The sequence below is a fragment of the Diaphorina citri genome, unplaced genomic scaffold (genome assembly GCF_000475195.1).
Source record: "Diaphorina citri unplaced genomic scaffold, Diaci psyllid genome assembly version 1.1 scaffold44, whole genome shotgun sequence".
In the NCBI taxonomy this organism is placed as follows: domain Eukaryota; kingdom Metazoa; phylum Arthropoda; class Insecta; order Hemiptera; family Psyllidae; genus Diaphorina; species Diaphorina citri.
The window spans coordinates 108519-131770 of record NW_007377481.1 but is presented as its reverse complement, the minus strand read 5'-3'; the positions used below and the strand labels follow the sequence as shown (position 1 = coordinate 131770).

At 35.5% G+C, this 23252-nt stretch overlaps 1 protein-coding gene and 1 non-coding gene across 2 annotated transcripts; both read right to left on the bottom strand.

Annotated features, from left to right (window-relative positions):
* Positions 1-805: 805 nt before the first annotated feature.
* Positions 806-22303, bottom strand: LOC103514557 (histidine decarboxylase). Its single transcript, XM_008479458.3, has 16 exons — positions 22205-22303; positions 18446-18512; positions 12621-12793; positions 11709-11822; positions 11246-11368; positions 10738-10872; positions 10072-10215; positions 9625-9815; positions 5159-5229; positions 4931-4950; positions 4706-4804; positions 4274-4469; positions 3569-3733; positions 2702-2875; positions 1566-1712; positions 806-1413 (listed from the first exon to the last, which is right to left on the bottom strand). Exons 2-16 carry the CDS (start codon positions 18471-18473, stop codon positions 1016-1018), a joined length of 2178 nt encoding a protein of 725 aa, XP_008477680.1. The 5' UTR covers positions 18474-18512; positions 22205-22303; the 3' UTR covers positions 806-1015.
* LOC113469617 lies at positions 5383-5501 on the bottom strand. The gene has a single exon (XR_003392979.1). It is a non-coding gene; the product is annotated as a 5S ribosomal RNA (ribosomal RNA).
* Positions 22304-23252: the final 949 nt, after the last annotated feature.

Sequence of the window (23252 nt, the reverse complement as noted above, 5' to 3'; positions counted from 1 at the left end):
TAAGAAGATACAGAAAAGTAGGAGAAAAAAGATTTTCTCTTTGAAACGAATATAGCTTTTATTGGAATCAATTTCAAACAATTCCACAGTACTGGAAGGAAAGGAAAGCAACATATTGATAATTTGATAAATATTAAAACCATAACGAGTGTAAAGAAAAACTGTAGAGGAGAATACAAAAAGCATCTAAAAATACGAACTTAAAACAAAAAAAAAAAAGGTAGCAGTGGTAGCAGTACTTATGAACAAGATAAGAGAAAATTGAATGAGGAAATTCATGGAATTTTGACCAGAATCATTTGCCTTAGATTCCTTGGAGTTCTTGGCCGATTTAAGGATATCAGCAGTTACACTTTTGGGTTTGGTAAAAATAGGCGGATCACTGGCTACTTAAGCCCTATCTATGTTACTGCGACCTAATTATCTAATCAAATCTTTTCTGACGAACAGCTACAATAATATACAATAGGGAGACACTGCACCTACTTCCCGATAAAATGCTCGATAACCATAATTAAAACGAAATCTGGTTTCCGCACATGTGCAGAAGCTTAAAATAGGTTACCATTTTCGTTATGAGAAACGGGGACACGCAGATGTTCAAAATCTCTCTCATCTTAAGGATCCGGAAAACGATAAATATTTTTCCTAAAAATCCAGAGTCTTATTCTAGGACAGAACTTATCAATCCGAACTTTGAAGTTCTCCATTCTGACGTAGAGAAAGAGCTCATACAACTTTTCCTGTACAAAACGAAGCCTTTTTCAAAGGATTTGAGATTACAATACACATTAGGTGACTGACGTAGAGAAAGAGCTCATACAACTTTTCCTGTACAAAACGAAGCCTTTTTCAAAGGATTTGAGATTACAATACACATTAGGTGACATTAGTCAGCACATCTTGATAACTTGGCATTGTTAAATTGCATTAAACATAAGATTTGGAGGGGATTTGGTTACCAAATGTTTCCCGAAGATGCACGAATTCATCCGAATATGTCCCGGAGGCCGTCTCAACATTTCTGAGCTGCGCTTGTAAGCGCTGCGCTCACTTGGACTTCCACATTCTCGACAGACTTCACACAATGGATGGGCGCTCTTTTGGTCTGGTCTTCTCCAACTTTGTGTCTCGGAACGTCTCTGGCGCCGCAGGCGATTTCCTCGTTGAGTCTGGTGTCCACACTGGACGCATCCAACACATCTATGATCGGAATGCTGAGAGATTCTTCTGTTTTGAGTACTGTTTTGGTTTCTGAGCTATGTGGTTCTTTGTTTTCTATCTTGCGAAGGTCTTTGTTAGCTTCTGTCTTGAGATCTGTTTTGACACCAGTTTTGGCATAAGGTTGAGAATCTGCGGGATCACCATTCGTCAATTCGGTCTTTTCTTGGCCTTGTGACAGTTCTGCTTCTGCTGAAAACACATGAAGGTTGAAGATTATTTTTTTAGTTCCCTAAATTTTACTTGGACTCGATCCGTCAAAGTTCGAAGATAATACATCTCTGAGGATAATTAAGCTTGTTTTTTCAATATATTGAGGATAATATTCATCCCTTCAATCTTACCATACTCTTCGAGCTTGTCTTTATCAGAGTTATCAGAAGTAGGAGTAGTATGGGTGCGTGTATTATCGCCGGAGATCAAATCCATCCTGGAATCTAGGGAGAACTGTTTCCCGGACATCAGTATTCCGCGAATCCTGCGTCTCATGGCTGAAATGAAAACACAAATCAGACATTGAAAATTGAAGTTGGGCTCATAGAGCCGATTGAAAAATGAGATATAAACAATTGGAAAAACTTTGAAAGCAAAAGCACTTGAAAAGTAAGACGAAGGAGTAAGTTGAAAAGTAAGACGAAGGAGTAAGTTGAAAAGTAAGACGAAGGAGGACAAGAAGAGGAAGAAGAAGGCGAAAAAGAAGAAGAAACAGAAGAAGAGTAATTTGAAATATGTAGTTAAAATAAACACATGAAAGATTGTCACAAAATGTCTTCTCAATGTGCTAATGCTAAATGTTAGACTGTTGAAGTTGTACTCGCACTGATCTGACTGACGTCTTTTTCATACTTTTATCTGTCCATAAAGTGGAGTAGCTTTTGTCGCCGAATGGAGGGTAAAAGTGTCAGTGAAGTAAAACCGTCAGTGAATTAAAACTGTCAGTGAAGTAAAACTGTCAGTGAAGTATAACCTCTATAAAAGAGAGAGAAGTATCGTATTCAATTATGTGACTTTTAATTCAGTCAAATATGGCTGAACCATTGAGATTCCGCTTTGGACGTAAACACTGCGAAATCTCACGATCTCATTGGTTCAGCCATGTTTGACTGAATTTTTGAAATTTGTAATTTATATGCATCAATAAATAATAATTAATCATAACAAAAAATAATAACAAAAAAACAAAAAAATAAAAACAATAAATAATAACAAACAAACAAACAAAAAAAAAATAATTAAAAGTCACAATCGAATACAACTAAGAAGAAGAGAAAGAGGATCTCATTGGTTCAGCCATGTTTGACTGAATTTTTGAAATTTGTAATTTATATGCATCAATAAATAATAATTAATCATAACAAAAAACAAAAAATTAAAAACAATAAATAATAACAAACAAAAAAAAATAATTAAAAGTCACAATCGAATACAACTAAGAAGAAGAGAAAGAAAAACCTATACTGATGGAAAATGTAATACTCACAAGGGCTGTCATTGGAGTCGCACTGAATCTGGGCAATCCCATGAGTCCATCCATTCATGATACTCTCATCTGCATCGAACACGGCCGCGAAGCTACCATTCATGATTTTGGGTGACATGGGTGAGTTGGCCAGGAGTAGACTGGACCCAAACAGAGCGTTTCTCCCTTTGGTTTCTGAAAATGTCGGATTCGTGCTTTACAGGCACTGTCGGCAAGGGCCGGTGTTAAAAATGTGACAGGATAATGGTCGTTGAGTAAATGATACGAAAGTTTTATTCTTGAGTAAATGATACGAAAGTTTTATTCTTAGAAATGATAGGATAATAAAATTAGTAATAGAAAGTAAAAATTAACTTTAAAAAATAAAAATATATCTCCTCCTTCCTACACCTATAGCCTTTTTCTAGTTAAATAGGGTCGGCTGCGGCACTGCGTTTAAAGCCGCGAACATTATACACCTGACATCTTCCGTTAAAAAATAAAAATATATAATCTAAATTAAATATATGTAGATATACCTATTACCTCTTTTTTTCTGTGAAAATAATATCTGCTTTTTCCTCTTTCCTAGCACTAATAGTTATAGGTAAAAGCGATTTATTGTATAGCCTAGAATCCTAGAAAACTGCCCCAGCAGTCAGCAGTGACATAAAATGATCGAATCAGAGGAAGATCAACAATAATATTGTAAGATTAAATTCAAATAAATAAATTTTCAATTCTATCAGAAAAGGAAAAAAAACTGTTGGTATAAAGGATTTCCTAGATGGCTTATTTGATTAGGTATTTGTTGAATATCCGGAGATGGAAATTACATTTCCCACAATTTATTCACCTAACACTGTGATAATACGCATAACTTCTTACCTTTCAAAGGAACTCTCGTTCTCTTGGTAACTTGGACTCTCTGAGTTTCTTCAGCAAGTTCGGCCAATATTTCCGTTGCGGTATTTCGGATCTCATTCCAATCTCGAGTTATATCATCATTGGTCGTTCTCTGCGAAGTGACCGTGAAACGAATCACGTATTTATCTGCAAAGGATTTTTCAGCAAGTATGAGAGGTCAAAGTCAAAGTGTTACAACTGTTGGCATATACTAGTAATGGGACTTTTCAGTCTTCTTAGGACAGTGTAAAGCAGCGCGTAAACTTATACGTCCCGTCTCCGTCCCGACTAGGTTGTTTCATTAAGTCGGGACGAACACGGAATGGGGACGGGACGTATAAGACCGCGATTTACGAAGTCGGAGTTGGCCTCAATTCTGAATTGAACTGGGTATTAAGTTAGTATAGCTCAATCCTAAATTAATCAACATTGTGATTTGGTAAGTGTGCGTGCTGTTAACACAGTAATAAAAAAATGGTGCTTTTATACACTGCTCGAATAGGACTAAGCGTCCCTTTACCTTAGCAGGCTACTAGGTACTATCTACAATATCTACATTCTACAACATAAGTACAATTGTGGTCAAAATCTCCAACAATTTTGATAGTAAAAATAACAACAACTGTCAGACTGAGGCAAGCCGCCTTGCAGCGATTTTGTGGCTTACAGTAAAATTTTGTGCCCTACCTAACCCTTGGATCCTCAAAGAAGCCGGAACGCAATGGAGACGTCCCTTGCTGTTGAGTCTCTTCAGCAGTTTCTCCGTCAAAATGTTTTCCCCTAGCAGTCGAATCACGACCATTCCCAAATGACGAGCGGCAGGAATCTCAAATCTAGGGTCTCCGAGAACCAGAGCTTCGAACTTCTGAGCCAGACGGACGCTCTGAAATTTTGGAAAATAAGAAAGTATAAAATTTGGAAAATTTGTTTGTAACTTCATTTTGTAAAATCCTAAACCTTTAACTATCATTGCAGTGCCTAAACAACAGTAACTATCAACAACCAGAAAGGCCGGAAGTGCCAGACCAGAAAAAATCTGTTAGAAAATCCTTTGGGAGGCAAAAAGCTAGATTCTGATAGATTACCACAAAGGTAGGGGGTCAAAAATCAAATCTTTACCTCTCTGATGTGTTTCTGCAAACCTTTGATTCCGAAATTTCGAATGACAAACCACAGCTTCAAAGCTCTGAATCTTTTGCTCAGTGGAATTTGCCAGTGCTGAAAAGGAAAATAAATGAAAATGTAATTTATTGGTTTACTAGCCTTTTACAGCGATCCCATTTGTATAGTTCCTTAGATTGTCCCCACCTACGGATTTCGCAAGATTCATTTAAGATTACTTACCATGTAATCAATTGCCAGACCTGAAAGAAAATGAAATGACGTAATTAGTGGACTAGTGGAGTAACCAAGTTAAACAATTCTCAGACCTTGGTTTTATTGAGTTAAAACTTGGACCTTGCACTTCGTGAGCCAAATCAAGTATGCCGGGAGGTCGCGCGACCGTCAATAGATCGGTTTTGCGGCACTATCTCGTCTTAAATTAATAAAATAATAATAAGGGCCACTCACCCGAATTTTCATGTCTAAGGTAGAGGGGCTCCACATTGAACGTTCTGTGCAAGGCGCCACTGTTTTTCACCCTGTAATGTGGATTTAATTAGAACTAATAAAATAGCTACTAATGCTTTCATTACAATAAAAAAAGGTAAATTACCCCGAAGTCCCATTTGTATCACTAATATCATTATTCCTCAAAATTTACCAAATCATCGCTAAATAAAAAGAAAAAAGAATGCCAACGTTACGTGGTGTTCCCAAGCGGTCACCCATCCAAGTACTATCCACGCTCAACGTTGCTTAACTTCAGTGATCGGACGAGAACTGGTGTATTCAACGTGATATGAACGTTGGCGAAGTTTGACTGACGTGAAGCTAAGATATAGACTCAATAGTTGCACCTATGTATTATTATCTTGTTATCATCTTATCATTAGATTTTAGTATAAATGTCTTTTCTTTGTGTTACTATATCACAACTTTGGTGCTCACTGCAGCATTGTAGAAAGTACTATCCACGCTCAACGTTGCTTAACTTCAGTGATCGGACGAGAACTGGTGTATTCAACGTGATATGAACGTTGGCGAAGTTTGCCTGACGTGAAGCTAAGATATAGACTCAATAGTTGCACCTATGTATTATTATCTTGTTATCATCATCTTATCATTAGATTTTAGTATAACGTCACTGATAGCATCACCGATAGAACTTTTAGGGTGTGGTTATGTACCGGGTTGAGATGAGCTCGGACGAGGTGAGATAGGACATTGTTTCTACAGTTTTGCATTGGAGTGGTAACTTAAGCAAGGATAGCGTGGGATTGTTGCATTTCAGGTTTAATTCTGGTCAAAATTTATCCACACAAAAGAAGTTTTATCAAAATTTATTTAAGATAAAATAAAATTATATAGGTAGGTACGTATTAATCATTTGAATAAATTTATTCAAATGATTATCTATGATTTTTGTTTAAAATTGATTAAAGTTTTGTTTCTACTTTTTGTTTCAAATTGACTGAAGTTTTGATTCTAATTTTCGTTTCAGATTGAGTGAAGTTTTGTTTCTAATTTTTGTTTCAGATTGAGTGAAGAAACATTCTGGAGGAATTACTTCTACCGAGTCAGCCTAATCTGTCAGGCCAACGAGATGGGAGATGAAAGCTCTGAAACTCGTAATAGTACTGAACCCGATTCTACAGGTAACCACGAGTTCGATCTAAAGTGAGGCACCCTGTAGAAACCTTAGGTGTTAGTATTCCTTAATATATCTTCATTTTGCTTCCAATTCTAACGAGGTGGCATTTTTTTAAATCCGCTTTTGCATTAGGCATTTCAGGGACTTTTTTTATTATTAAACTTTTAATTGATTTTTTTTTTTTTTTTTTTTTACAATTAGCCAATGGCTAAGGGCACAAATATGTTGAATCCAAAAGTCTCCAATGCATCACTAAAGTATCTGGAGACAGCACGTTCTGAAATATAAATGTCGAATTGATATTTAAGTTCAAAGTCAGGATAAACCTACCTATATAGAATAGTGGATGTGCTAAAATCACCAAATTTTACTTTCTACACTACATAGTAGATCTTGTTCAAACATTGCTATTTTTTACGAACTGATTATTTTTACTTTCCATTACCGATTTTCTTCTTAATCAAACCGTACCTATTTGGACTTTTATATCTTTATGCTAAATTTTCATTATTAATCGATCTAATCCTAAGTTCTTGGTTATTATGAATAGTTGCACTGACATTAATGTTCTTTTGTATTCTTGTTTCAGCTTGAATTTACATTGAAGATACCCAGTTTATTCAGAAAAAATAGAAAAAATTATTTAATGTCAACTTTACTGAGTTACATAAATGTAACGTTCAAATTTGGATGCAAATTTACATTATTGTCTTTTAATTTCAATGTTATTTAACCAGATTTTTTTGTTCTTTTTTTTTCACAAAAAAACTCTTCAATATTTTTTTCCTCTAAAATATTTTACCTAGTTCATAATTTTCATTTTAATAATTTGAACAGTATTGTTGTTGTTTATTTATTTTAAATTTAAGATGTAGTTTTGTGCAAATATGAGTGAATTAATAATGAATTTTAATTTGTTTATTTTTTGAAAAGTTAATGATGAATCGTTTAATGCTTACCGTGAATGCCCAGAAAGGGTTATTAAAATTGGTTTTGTCATACGTATTGTATTTTACGAAAATCTTTACTGTTGAGCTCCTAATTCAAACACCCCAGCTCTAGTTGAGGTGGAATCGAGGGATTACAAATTACAATTTCGCGCGTTTTATAATCGGTACAAACATATCGCTCTCAAATTCCTCCCTATTCATATTTTGATCTCCCTCTCCCTCCCACCCTATGTCCCTCAAGTATCCAATATTGTAATACCCTCTCGCAGTAGATTCACATTTAGCTAATTTGTCTTTCTGATTTACATTTTGACCTTAGATCAGTTTGAGTCTCGATTTTTGAGCCTCAAAGATATGAGATTTTTTTATTTCTTTTTTGAATGGGGGATTTATTTTGATAGATAAATTTGCCGACAGGGTTCGCTAAATAAAGTTACACAAAAAATGTTTGTAGGAGATAACAAACTTTTTGATTGGTCAAATCAAAAAATTAGTTGTCAAACCTTTTTCCTTTTCAGAGAACTGATCTAAGGTCGAACAGAAATCACACGAAATAAAATTCCCGTTTTTAAACAAAACCTTATTAATATTAATTACCTAATTATAAAAACTAACTAAAATTATCAAATTTCGAGAGATCTTGAAATCAAGTGGATGACTTGATCTGTCTATAGTCCAGGGCTGTTCAATAAAATAATTAAATGAGCCACTGCTGTACATTAAGAAAAAAATTTATTGCTATATGATAAATACTTTTTTTCTTTTGGATAAATACTTTTTCCTTTACAATTCATATTGCGAGAAAATGTAAAGTACTTAAACGAATCACGTATTTATCTGCAAAGGATTTTTCAGCAAGTATGAGAGGTCAAAGTCAAAGTGTTACAACTGTTGGCATATACTAGTAATGGGACTTTTCAGTCTTCTTAGGACAGTGTAAAGCAGCGCGTAAACTTATCCACATTTTTTTTTTTTTTTTTTTTTTTTTTTTTTTTTAGCAAGGCTCTTTTTAACTACTTACCTAAATTGAACAGCCCTTCTCAAGTCAGAATAAAGGCTTGATTTGAGTTCTTACCTTATATTATTTAGATATTTACGTTTACCTACTTGTTTTTATTGGTTATATTGATTAAAGATACCAGAGCAAACTTGGAAAAATATAAAAGAATTATTATTTAAATTTGAAAATGTAAACTCACGAAGGTGACTTTCAGAAGATTTCGCTGGATGAAATGTTTTCTGCTCCAAAAGCTGATTCTGAATTCCTTGTAAATAATTTTCGAAGACTTACGGAGTATATTGATGCTTATTTCTAAGAATAAACGTATTGTTATTTGTTTAATAATCAACATTGATGCATGTAAAATTTTCTGATCAGGTGGTTTAAACAGGGTGGCACAAGAAGGAAAAAATACCAATCTACTCTTAATAAAATTAACTTGAATTTTGTGAATTCACAATGACACCCATTCAAATTAATTTAGATCTGTGAGACCTACAATTTGACTAGGTATACATACATGCATTAAAAAGTCTCGAAACTTTTAAAACTTGAAAATGTCTATTAGAAGTCGAAGTTGCGTATTTTTTCCATGCCACCCTGTCTTTTCCTTTCATTTCATTCCATAGGCAAAAAGATCGTCGTTTTACAAATTTACATTTGGTATAACAAATCTCCTGTTTATCGTTTCTTCACTGAACAAATTACCATTTTATGGCCCTCATTAAATTTCTACACGGACATCAGTTTTGGACTACCTATCTAACGAATCACGTATTTATCTGCAAAGGATTTTTCAGCAAGTATGAGAGGTCAAAGTCAAAGTGTTACAACTGTTGGCATATACTAGTACTAGTAATGGGACTTTTCAGTCTTCTTAGGACAGTATAAAACAGCGCGTAAACTTAAACGTCCCGTCTCCGTCCCGACTAGGTTGTTTCATTAAGTCGGGACGAACACGGAATGGGGACGGGACGTATAAGACCGCGATTTACGAAGTCGGAGTTGGCCTCAATTCTGAATTGAACTGGGTATTAAGTTAGTATAGCTCAATCCTAAATTAATCAACATTGTGATTTGGTAAGTGTGCGTGCTGTTAACACAGTAATAAAAAAATGGTGCTTTTATACACTGCTCGAATAGGACTAAGCGTCCCTTTACCTTAGCAGGCTACTAGGTACTATCTACAATATCTACATTCTACAACATAAGTACAATTGTGGTCAAAATCTCCAACAATTTTGATAGTAAAAATAACAACAACTGTCAGACTGAGGCAAGCCGCCTTGCAGCGATTTTGTGGCTTACAGTAAAATTTTGTGCCCTACCTAACCCTTGGATCCTCAAAGAAGCCGGAACGCAATGGAGACGTCCCTTGCTGTTGAGTCTCTTCAGCAGTTTCTCCGTCAAAATGTTTTCCCCTAGCAGTCGAATCACGACCATTCCCAAATGACGAGCGGCAGGAATCTCAAATCTAGGGTCTCCGAGAACCAGAGCTTCGAACTTCTGAGCCAGACGGACGCTCTGAAATTTTGGAAAATAAGAAAGTATAAAATTTGGAAAATTTGTTTGTAACTTCATTTTGTAAAATCCTAAACCTTTAACTATCATTGCAGTGCCTAAACAACAGTAACTATCAACAACCAGAAAGGCCGGAAGTGCCAGACCAGAAAAAATCTGTTAGAAAATCCTTTGGGAGGCAAAAAGCTAGATTCTGATAGATTACTACAAAGGTAGGGGGTCAAAAATCAAAATAAAAAGAAGATAGGTTGGTACTCACAAAGAATGGTATCAAATGTTTCTTCTTGTCTCTTTCGATGGCCTCAATTAGTTTATCTCCCCTCAGACTCAGCTTATCGTCGCTCTCAATGTATCTCATATTGACCAAACCAATCAGCCCTGCCTTCTCCACAGATGAATGAGCCTGGAATCAAACGGGGAAGTAAGCAACGTTGGGTTTGGTTGGTAAATGGAAAGGTGACTAGAAAGAGTTAAGTGCTGCTGACCGATTTGGGATGGTTAGTGATAATCAAGGCATACCTGTCATTAAGGATAAGCTGTCCAGATTATTTTAGTTTTTAATTTCTTATGATAGCTTTAACTCTTTGTCTAAGGAGAATTCCTACACCCAAGGAGCATCAACTCATCAAGTAATGGCTTCGGAGAAAACATGGCTTATAGCCGCGGTTGCACGATTAAAAAGATAATTAACTCTTTTATGTCATCTTTGGGGAAATGAGAAAGATTTTAAGATATCTCTAGAAAAGAATTTTGTTCCGCAAGCGGCAGTTAACGGTATTATTTAGGAAAATGCTTCCGGAATTGTTTCACTAAGGCCAGCCACTCACTATGAGATAAACCTGACAGGCGGACCTGATCAGGTGTACCTACCTGTCAGATCTATCTAATAGTGAGTGGCTGGCCTCATACATTTCAAACTTCTTACCTGGTCAGAGCAGTATGCCACGAGACGACTGTTGATTTCAGCATGTTCCAGTTCTGGATGGCTTTGCTGATATTTCCTTATGGCTTCAGTCCTTCCAGCTAGGAGGCAGATGAGGGTAGACTCACTTGCAGTTGTCTGAAACGTGATGAAAGTTAGCAGTTTCAAGAACCCAAAGCTAAACCAATAATAAAATACATAAAGATAGTATCGATAAATGACAGCTGAGAATTTCTTTCGTCCTTCCTTTCTTTTTACTCTTCTTTATTCCTACCTTTTATATTATTTCTTTCTTAATTAATTTCCTCTCTTTCTTCCTTATGTCTCTTCCTTCCTTTTTATTTTTCTTTATTAATTCCGTTTATATAATTTCTTTCTTTATTAGTTTGGTCTCTCTTTCTTCCTTTTTATTTTCCTTATCCCTTCTTTTTATATCTGATTTCCTTTTCCTTTGTGAGTTCTTCCCATTTCTTTGACCTCCCTGCTCTCCTTGCACTCAACTCATAATCACCTGCAAGACACCGCCTCCAGGACTATCCACCTTGGTATGAAGAAATTCCTCAGGTAGACCAATCATCTTGCCTAGCCAGTTCATGGTGATGATTTCCAGCTCGGTGCAAGCCGGACTACTCGCCTGAAATGAAATTTTCGTCACAAGTCACGTTCGCGTTGTTGCATCGACGATTTTGATATCCTTAAATTCCATGCTCATTTGGGAAACAAGAATTTTCAAATCTAAAAACACTTTGTAAAAATGCATACTTTTCTATACTTACTAAAACATGATTATGTAGTTTGTATACCTAGGTAGTATTGGCTGGATCTTGATTGTGATCATTTTATTTTCAAACCTGACCGGAACCGGGATTAGGCATTTTAAAATTCAGATTATGTTTAACGCAATCAGGATAGAGAATAGTCCGCTACTATTCGCATAAGGATTGTGAAAAGCTACGTAGATACTCCGTTCTCACCCATGTAAATCCGAGACAGTTGATGGCATCGGACAACATATCACCAAGAAGGGAAGGGTAGGAATTCAGAGCTGGGAAGTACGCGTGCATGTAGGGTGATTGCCAGTGAGTTATCTGAAAGCCATTACAATAGAGTTGAAATTAATTTAAATATAGTTACTGGAAGAAAATTGTATTGTGGAACTTTGTTAAGTAGTTTAGTATTTTAGTAACCAGTTTCCATTTTTCTCAATAAAAATAAAGCCTTTGACCAAGTTTTTGTTTGAAGCTTTGTAGTAAATCCAAAGGAATGCCTTCAAAATTGTTCTCTACAACGACAAGTGGGTATTTTATTATGGTATTTTTTCTAACCCTCTGTCCCGGCGGCAATGTTTAAAATTTATTTTATATTTATTTTTGTTTGCTTTGTAATTCGCTTGTTTGTGATATCTAATATAAATGAAAAGTATAATATAAACGTGCAAACTCGAGATAAAAAATAAAAAAAATGAATTCAGTTTGTACAAGTTGCCGAAAAAAAAATAATCAAATTTTCGAATTTCCCGCCAACTTTACACGCTTATGAAGGCTGTGTTAAGTTACTACATCATTTTCCACACGCCAAGAAAAGACGAGAATGGCCTATCTCAACCCGGTACATAACCACACCCTTATGATACCTAGCAGACACCTGATTCAAGTTTACAAATTAACAGGTAATCAAATCCAGTTACCTATAACACGGACTCTATGGCGTGACGTCAAAGTTCACGATTTACCGGCATTTTTTTAATCGATTTATCTCGGGATCTAGAAGTCGTAGAAGAAAAAGAAAAATTCTGCTGGTCCTTATTTTTCCTGCTCTATGACTTTGAAACACCACCCAAGTAAGCGCAACTGATCTATTAGGGTGTGCCTAATTAGAAGACTTACCCCTGGCATGATAACTTTCTCGATATCGCCCATAATGGTGTCCCATTTTTCCGGCTCTACAGGGGCGGATTCCGGGACCAAACTGCGCAAATATCCCGGCTTCACATCGGGATAGACACGACGGTCCCTGATATTTTCCAGGTAGTCCGCGATATAGTCCACCATTTCCTTGCCTGGGATTGTTACAGATGAAGAAATTCACATTGTTAAAATGAAGACCTAAAACTCCCAATCAAAGGGTAGGTGCAGAACAACTCGGGTGGAATGAATCTCTTCTGATGTTCCCGATAGATCAAGAAAAAACAAGTTTTGGAGCCTTCCTATAGAACACTTAAAAAAAAAAAAAAAAATCCGTGTATGTCAAGATCTGCAGCTTGCCTTGAAGTCTTTAAACCATCCGAACAATTTTCACGTTCGAAAAGAAAATTTCTGTCTAAAATGGAGTTTCACCAAAGTAACCCCCATGTCAATAGAACCCTACCATACGTTAGTTTCTAAAAAACAAAGTAAAAAAATAAGGGTTAAGTAACAATTACTTTGGTTAATATCTGGATGGGTGACTATCCGATTTTTACCAAATCGTTACAGTCGCGTCTTTGGACCATACCAGGATATTATACCAAATTTCATCCCATTACGACAAACCGTTCTTGAGATATTTTGTATACAACTTTTTCCCATTTAAACCTGTAGTACGTACGTACAGACCATTGGCTAAAAACCACTTTTTTAATCCGATTTTTACCAAATCGTTACAGTCGCGTCTTTGGACCATACCAGGATATTATACCAAATTTCATCCCATTACGACAAACCGTTCATGAGATATTTTGTATACAACTTTTTACTTTTTCCCATTTAAACATGTAGTACGTACATTACGTACGTACCTACGTACGTACAGACCATGGACTAAAAACCACTTTTTTGGAATCAGGGGACCCCAAAACGGATTTTTCTACCCATTTCCCGATTTTGAAAATTTGGACCGATTGCAATACTTTCTCATTACCTTGTATAGGTTCCCTATACGTAAAGGTAATAGAAAGTAAAAAATAGTACCTATGGAAAAAGTAATTCCCTTTCTGCATACAAAATCCCGGTTTACAACCGGCATCGCGGGACAATACTGTAATAAAGTATACAATAAGTAATACTAATATACTACACACATTAAATTTATTCATTCATGCTCACCTAATCAAATCAAATGAGATTCTCTCGGTAATAAAATCAAATTCCCATGTACCTATTTACTAGAGGTACCTATATTGTGATACCTATTTTACTACTGGCATATTGAGTGCTTCCCTAAACCCTAGTACAGATCCGAAAATCTTTGTTTCTGTCGGGAATCAAAACCGGAATTTCCGGATGCAAAAATTTGTGACACCCATTAATTCTCATAATTATACGAGTTCTCATTTTACCAAAATTTCCACCACAGAACTATTAACCATCACCTGAGTGAAAGGTATGCCTAGCTGATGACTTCCGATAAGAACGAAACGCGTCCTAGGCTGATCGAAATTTTTAACCCAAGATTTTGTAAGAAACACAAGTCCAAACTATTGGTACATATTACTTACCCTCTAAACGTTGCCTGTCTCTCTTCGGATGAAGAAATATAAGCCTTAGATCAAAGAAAGAAAACACTGGGGGACAAAATGAGGTCTACCTAGTGACTGAGAAAAATCATTCGATTTGATTCCTATTTATTCAAATTAAATTTATGACAGTGCTAGAAAATTTATAGTACGCACATTGATTAACCCTTGTTTGGCGAGGTATCTTTCTAGGTGTTATTTATTATAATTTTTTAGTTTTCTACCAGAAATATAGTAAGACAAAAAGGGTGAGAAAAGAAAAGAGATTCAAAAGCTCTTTGTGGATGTGCCAAAATTGACTCATTTTTAATACATACCTAGATGAGTTGGAGAGAGAGAGTATAAGATGAGATAATGTTTACCTACCATGCTGGCACCGGTCGCTATGCGCATTTATATGTCATAGCTACTCATTTTCCTCACGAGGCTGAGTGGTCCCCGCAATACCCAGTCACGGAATCAATCATTTGGATGATACAAATTTCTTGACCCCGCCGGGAATCGAACCCGGGTCTCCCGGGTGCAAGGCGAGCGCAGTGACCACTACGCCATGGGAGCTAGAGAGTATAAGATGAGATAAAATTTTCAGATTTGCCGAAGCTAATAAGGAAGGGATAGAAGGATAGAAATGAGAATTAGTGGATGTGCCCTTTTTGCTGAAGGAAGAGTGGTAAGGAAAAAAGAGATTTTAATATTCTTAGTGGATATGCCAATTTTTCTAATTCTTAAGAAGAGCTGATAGGATGCGAAACGAATATTTTCAACGATTACGACGCAAAATTAATATTTCAGCATTCAGCCTCAAAGAGTAAATCGAAAATTTGAATTTCAAACTAAAGTATGTTTTCAGGGGGGAAAAATCGGAGGAAATAAAACACTTTGGTTCTCTATTTTAGTGGATGTGGCGAAACTACCATATATTTATCTAATACCTACAAGAATGACAGGTATCAGAGGTATTTTTCTGCTCTGAGGGTTAACAACAAAGATTTTACCTAGGCTTAGGCAAATAACCAATGTGATAAGAATTGTTCGGATTCCGGGACCAAACTGCGCAAATATCCCGGCTTCACATCGGGATAGACACGACGGTCCCTGATATTTTCCAGGTAGTCCGCGATGTAGTCCACCATTTCCTTGCCTGGGATTGTTACAGACGAAGAAATTCACATTGTTAAAATGAAGACCTAAAACTCCCAATCAAAGGGTAGAATGAATCTCTTCTGGTGTTCCCGATATAGATCAGCAAAAAACAAGTTTTGGAGCCTTCCTCTGGAACACTTAAAAAAAAAATCCGTGTATGTCAAGATCTGCAGCTTGCCTTGAAGTCTTTAAACTTAAACCATCCGAACAATTTTCACGTTCGAAAAGAAAATTTCTGTATAAAATGGAGTTTCACCAAAGTAACCCCCATGTCAATAGAACCCTACCATACGTTAGTTTCTAAAAAACAAAGTAAAAAAATAAGGGTTAAGTAACAATTACTTTGGTTAATATCTGGATGGGTGACTATCCGATTTTTACCAAATCGTTACAGTCGCGTCTTTGGACCATACCAGGATATTATACCAAATTTCATCCCATTACGACAAACCGTTCTTGAGATATTTTGTATACAACTTTTTCCCATTTAAACCTGTAGTACGTACGTACAGACCATTGGCTAAAAACCACTTTTTTAGAATCAGGGGACCCCAAAACGGATATTTCTACCCATTTCCCGATTTTGAAAATTTGGACCGATTGCAATACTTTCTCATTACCTTGTATAGGTTCCCTATACGTAAAGGTAATAGAAAGTAAAAAATAGTACCTATGGAAAAAGTAATTCCCTTTCTGCATACAAAATCCCGGTTTACAACCGGCATCGCGGGACAATACTGTAATAAAGTATACAATAAGTAATACTAATATACTACACACATTAAATTTATTCATTCATGCTCACCTAATCAAATCAAATGAGATTCTCTCGGTAATAAAATCAAATTCCCATGTACCTATTTACTAGAGGTACCTATATTGTGATACCTATTTTCTCCATATTGGGTTCTCATAAGATTAGGGAGTGTAATATAAAACACATAAATATCAATATAAACATCGAACGGCCAGAAAGCTTCTGTTTCTTTCCACTGTGTGGGATGTTTTTCCTGTGTTGCTGTGGGATGTTTGTTTCTTTTCTGTTTTTTTTTCTAGTGGAAAAGCAAGCACAAACACCAATTATTTGATGGAACCTACTCCTATAATTACAGGCAATAATTATTAAGTATCTATTACTCGTATAGGTAATTAATTATCAGCTGTAATAATAGGAGTACTTGGGTATCTTTAAATTACTATCCGATAAAGCTTCCAGTCTTGGCACTGTGTTGGGATTATGATCTGCATTGTGTTAAGAGTTGGCAGCAACTTGCGTAGACCCCAAATGTCACGGCCGATGTGCCCTTCACTATTGAATAAATCCCTACAAACCATCAATCAAGTTTCAAATTAGAATTTGGTTTGGAATCGGGCACCATCCGATTGCTCCGAAAATTCCAATGGATACCGATTCTGTGCGGAAAATTAAGATGTATACCGATTTTCTTTGAATGTTTCATGGGATTCAGAGAAAAATGTGTGGTTCATAATTTCGTGGAAACATTATAAGATACATTGCTTTATTACAAACTTCCTATTCGGTTTTTGGTAAAAGTTATAGATAAAATAAAGACTAGCTATGTGAGATTTTTATTAGATTCACGCGTGTTCACAATTTCTAATTGGGTTATTCACTTATTACCTTAATTTTTATTACAACGCAATGGAATGGGTACTATGCAGTTTTGAAAATTTGGACCGATTGCAATACTTTCTCATTACCTTGTATAGGTTCCCTATACGTAAAGGTAATAGAAAGTAAAAAATAGTATGGAAAAAGTAATTCCCTTTCTGCATACAAAATCCCGGTTTACAACCGGCATCGCGGGACAAAACTGTAATAAAGTATACAATAAATAATACTAATATACCTACTACACACATTAAATTTATTCATTCATGTTCACCTAATCAAATCAAATGAGATTCTCTCGGTAATAAAATCAAAAGTCCCATGTATTTACTAGAGGTACCTATATTGTGATACCTATTTTCTCCATATTGGGTTCTCATAAAATTAGGGAGTGTAATATAAAACACATAAATATCAATATAAACATCGAACGGCCAGAAAGCTTCTGTTTCTTTCCACTGTGTGGGATGTTTTTCCTGTGTTGCTGTGGGATGTTTGTTTCTTTTCTGTTTTCTCATAAGATTAGGGAGTGTAATATAAAACACATAAATATCAATATAAACATCGAACGGCCAGAAAGCTTCTGTTTCTTTCCACTGTGGGATGTTTTTCCTGTGTTGCTGTGGGATGTTTGTTTCTTTTCTGTGTTTTTCTAGTGGAAAAGCAAGCACAAACACCAATTATTTGATGGAACCTACTCCTATAATTACAGGCAATAATTATTAAGTATCTATTACTCGTATAGGTAATTAATTATCAGCTGTAATAATAGGAGTACTTGGGTATCTTTAAATTACTATCCGATAAAGCTTCCAGTCTTGGCACTGTGTTGGGATTATGATCTGCATTGTGTTAAGAGTTGGCAGCAACTTATGTAGACCCCAAATGTCACGGCCGATGTGCCCTTCACTATTGAATAAATCCCTACAAATCATCAATCAAGTTTCAAATTAGAATTTGGTTTGGAATCGGGCACCATCCGATTGCTCCGAAAATTCCTATGGATAATGATTCTGTGCGGAAAATTAAGATGTATACCGATTTACCGATTTTCTTTGAATGTTTCATGGGATTCAGAGAAAAATGTGTGGTTCATAATTTCGTGGAAACCCTTCTGACAATATACAGTCTAACTCTGCAGAATAACATTCAGCAACAGCGCAGGCATGGCCAAACTTTTTGCGAGAAGTTCGACTTTGAATTTGAAAATTTTTCTATGATTGACTCCCAATTTTCTCGTCCATGATAGCAAATCGACCTGTCGATCACGATCGATGCGTTGCCCATGTCTGGACTATAAAATGAAGAACTGCAGGAGAACAAAAAGTTGCCCCTCTGTCTGAACTTCAAAATCTTTGTTTGACGGACGGACAAACGGACTACAAGCTACAAAACCGGACTACAAAAAGAGCTACAGGATAGAAATCGTACAGACTACGTACCTCGCCTACGGTATTCCTCCACGTCCATTTTGAATTACTTCTGCTGTCTGAAGATCTGGGATTATGCCTGAAAAACAGTAGGTAGACAATTCAAAAGTTTTCACTAGATGAATTCGCGTATTACCATGCACGTGAGCAAAATGCGATTTTGCACTTTTTCTTACCAACTTGAAAAACGATCTCTCACCGATACCAAAAAAACAAAATATCAAAAACGATTCTTTCTATTTTTCAGGTTATTTGTCAGATTTTCTCTTTATTTTCACCACAAAATCCAATTCTTCGAGTTTGAATTTGCAATTTTCACCACCAAATCGAACTTTTTGAGTTTGAATTTGCAAACTTTTGCCTACTAGGACGCAATGGGAGTGATGGAAAATTTCACCACAAAATCCAATTCTTCGAGTTTGAATTTGCAATTTTCACCACCAAATCGAACTTTTTGAGTTTGAATTTGCAAACTTTTGCATACTAGGACGCAATGGGAGTGATGGAAAACTGAGGAGACCAAGTCAAATTGTAAGCCGTAAGCAAGACTAAAAATATGAGATATTGGATATCCACGATAATCCGTATTGAATCCTTACAAATTCCAACACACTCCGACGATCATTGATTTGGGAGGTGTGAAGAACTTCATTTGAATAAAAACGAAAATTCTTTTTATCTAGGCTAGTATATGTATTTCAAATTCAGGTTAAAAGCTAGAATATTATGTGTGTTTTTTATCCGTATAGAACTGAGAAATTCTTTAAAAATAAGAATAGGTATCTAACAGGAGTAAATAAAATGAAAATTTAAATAAATACTCGTACAAAACGGTAGAGCATTGTTTTCCTTTTCTGGGAATTCCTTTACGAGTGAGGCATATTTGGGTAGATTTTAAGGAGTAAATAAAATGAAAATTTAAATAAATACTCGTACAAAACGGTAGAGCATTGTTTTCCTTTTCTGGGAATTCCTTTACGAGTGAAGCATGTAGATTTTAACTTGAAGAATGGTTTAGATAAGGTTCACAATATTCTTGGCACTCTTTCAAGTGTGGATTCAACATTTGTAGTGTACTCCTAGTTAGTATTGCTCCTATCAGACTAATAAGACAATAAGAGTATTAGATAGCATCTCATCATCAACAAAGGCACAGCTGACGTACCAAACTCAACTCATTAAATCTCCTATAAAATCAAGTCCCTGTTAGCACAAGGTAGATTTTTCACTCAACAGGTTTCCCAGCTTTCTCAGCAAAGTGTGTATCATCAACAAAGGCACAGCTGACGTACCAAACTCAACTCATTAAATCTCCTATAAAATCAAGTCCCTGTTAGCACAAGGTAGATTTTCCACTCAACAGGTTTCCCAGCTTTCTCAGCAAAGTGTGTTGATAAATGATAAATGGGGCAATCTCGTGATTGTCTCCTCCCATGTGAGACCAGATTGAGTGATGATGATTAAATTCAACAAATAGAAACTCAAACATAATGTCTAAATTCTCTAGTTGCTGCGAAACAATTTTCTTTAAGTGATTTGAAAGAAAAAATACTGTCGCATCTTGAGAACCAGGTGTGAAACATTTTTAATGGAGGTTCTGGAGCCATTATCCCCCTCTCCATTCCGCTTACTTGAAGGGAAAAGTTGATTTCTTTAATAGTATTTATTTTTATTTCTTTTAGATTGGTACCTTTATGTACATCCAGTCTTACAATTAAAGTTGTATTTAATGACTTGCACTAGATGTTGGTAGATATTTTATCTATTTTCCTCTGTGTTTACTAGTTCTGCAAAATGCCTCAGGTAGTAAAATCCCACATCCGAATTTCTCAAATCATTTTCCTGCTTCGAAGTTTCTCCCTGGTTAGGTATGAGTTTTGGTACTACTGGCATATTGAGTGCTTCCCTAAACCCTAGTACAGATCCGAAAATCTTTGTTTCTGTCGGGAATCAAAACCGGAATTTCCGGATGCAAAAATTTGTGACACCCATTAATTCTCATAATTATACGAGTTCTCATTTTACCAAAATTTCCACCACAGAACTATTAACCATCACCTGAGTGAAAGGTATGCCTAGCTGATGACTTCCGATGAGAACGAAACGCGTCCTAGGCTGATCGAAATTTTAAACCCAAGATTTTGTAAGAAACACAAGTCCAAACTATTGGTACATATTACTTACCCTCTAAACGTTGCCTGTCTCTCTTCGGATGAAGAAATATAAGCCTTAGATCAAAGAAAGAAAACACTGGGGGACAAAATGAGGTCTACCTAGTGACTGAGAAAAATCATTCGATTTGATTCCTATTTATTCAAATTAAATTTATGACAGTGCTAGAAAATTTATAGTACGCACATTGATTAACCCTTGTTTGGCGAGGTATCTTTCTAGGTGTTATTTATTATAATTTTTTAGTTTTCTACCAGAAATATAGTAAGACAAAAAGGGTGAGAAAAGAAAAGAGATTCAAAAGCTCTTTGTGGATGTGCCAAAATTGACTCATTTTTAATACATACCTAGATGAGTTGGAGAGAGAGAGTATAAGATGAGATAATATTTTCAGATTTGCCGAAGCTAATAAGGAAGGGATAGAAGGATAGAAATGAGAATTAGTGGATGTGCCCTTTTTGCTGAAGGAAGAGTGGTAAGGAAAAAAAGAGATATTAATATTCTTAGTGGATATGCCAATTTTTCTAATTCTTAAGAAGAGCTGATAGGATGCGAAACAAATATTTTCAACGATTACGACACAAAATTAATATTTCAGCCTCAAAGAGTAAATCGGAAATTTGAATTTCAAACTAAAGTATATCAGGGGGGAAAATCGGAGGAAATAAAACACTTTGGTTCTCTATTTTAGTGGATGTGGCGAAACTACCATATATCTAATACCTACAAGAGTGACAGGTATCAGAGGTATTTTTCTGCTCTGAGGGTTAACAACAAAGATTTTACCTTAGGCTTAGGCAAATAACCAATGTGATAAGAATTGTCATTATAAGATACATTGCTTTATTACAAACTTCCTATTCGGTTTTTGGTAAAAGTTATAGATAAAATAAAGACTAGCTATGTGAGATTTTTATTAGATTCACGCGTGTTCACAATTTCTAATTGGGTTATTCACTTATTACCTTAATTTTTATTACAACGCAATGGAATAGGTACTATGCAGAGAAGAAGAAGAAGAAGAAGAAGGAGAGGAAGAAGAAGAAGAGGAGGAGGAAGAAGAAGAGGAAAAGATCTCCTCTCAGATGGTCGTCGTTAGATCAAGTACGTCAAATACGTACCTCCACAAAAGAAAAAGACATTACCATCAGCAACCAGTCATTAAATCATCTTCAAATTTGTCGTAAAAACAAGGCTATAATTGAACCAGAACTTTCTATTAGTCCGTAAAGCAGATCTATCCAGAAGGATTCCTTAAAAGTTTAATTTCATTATGGTTAAAAATAATCCTTTGTTTTAACTTCCAAGGACAAACAAAATTCCAAATGATCAAAATTTGATCAAAATAGTTGCTTAGATAAAAGTTTTCAGGACTGAGCTAAGCGAACTTTCTAACTATTTTTTGTTGAGTTTGATAAAATTATATGAATGAAAGAGCTTTTTTTTTAATAATCTCTCTCTTCTTAATTACTCTTAATAAACATGCAAAAAAAAAAAAAAAAAAATGGAAAATCAAATTAGGAACTAACAGAAAAATCGTTACGAAAAAAAGTTCGTTACAAAATTGAAGAAAAATTCGGACATGATAGTTTTACTTACGTTCCACGGATACGCTGCAAATCAAAAGAAGATTCTAAGCAATTCGCTCTGTCTTTTATAGAAAATCCTTTGGTATAAATAAAGCTCCTTCAACACCCACTGACTTGATGTTCCCCAAAGTGATGTACTTTTGTGCCTCCAATATTGAAACATTGGTCTTCAACAAGTGATTTTTTTTTCTTTTTTTTCAGGTCCCTCTAGGGATGTTTACTTTGGTTGCAAAGTTAGAAAACTTGAAGTGATTTTTAAACTGAATTTTGGATCTCAAATGGTTTTTAGGAAGGTATTGTTTTTACAGGCTTTAAAAGTGGTATTATTTTAATGTGGTTTTAAAATTTGGGTTCTTAATGATATTTCAGTAACGCTTGAGAAAGTCCTGAATCAGTTCTAGAAAGGAGCATTTACAATTTTACAGAATCAACATGAAATACTTTTTAGATCTTCAATAAGGTATCTATAGTTGTTCTATATTGGTATAGCCCGTATGGCCAAAGAATCCTGTCCTATACAATACTAAAACTACTGAACAAATACCACTCAGAAATTGCCCAATAGACATTGAGGAAATTTTAAAAACACCATACTTACCAAACAACACATAAAAAGTATAAAAGGTAATTATAGAAGAGCAACACGGAGAACATCAGAAGAAGAAACTTCATCTACATATAAATATAGGTAAGCTATTTTATTAGCTTGGGAGCTGTAATAATATGTTTATTAGGTAATTATTATTAATTAAATATTATTGTAAAATAATATTTTACCATGTTTCAATTCAATTAAATTCTCCTTCTACTTCTTCTTCTTCTTCTTCTTGTTCTTCTTCTTCTTCTTCTTCTTCTTCTTCTTCTTTATCTTCTTCTTCCCCCTCTCCTCGTCCTCCGCCTTCTTCTCCTCCTCCTCTCCGTCCTCCTCCTCCTCCTCCTCCTCCTCCTCCTCCTCCTTCATTCACGTCGCTATTTTCGAAGCTCTGTTTACTCTCTTGGTAACAATAAACAACAAGAACAAGAAAGATCTTGGTAATGAAGTCCCCACTAAGCTTCTT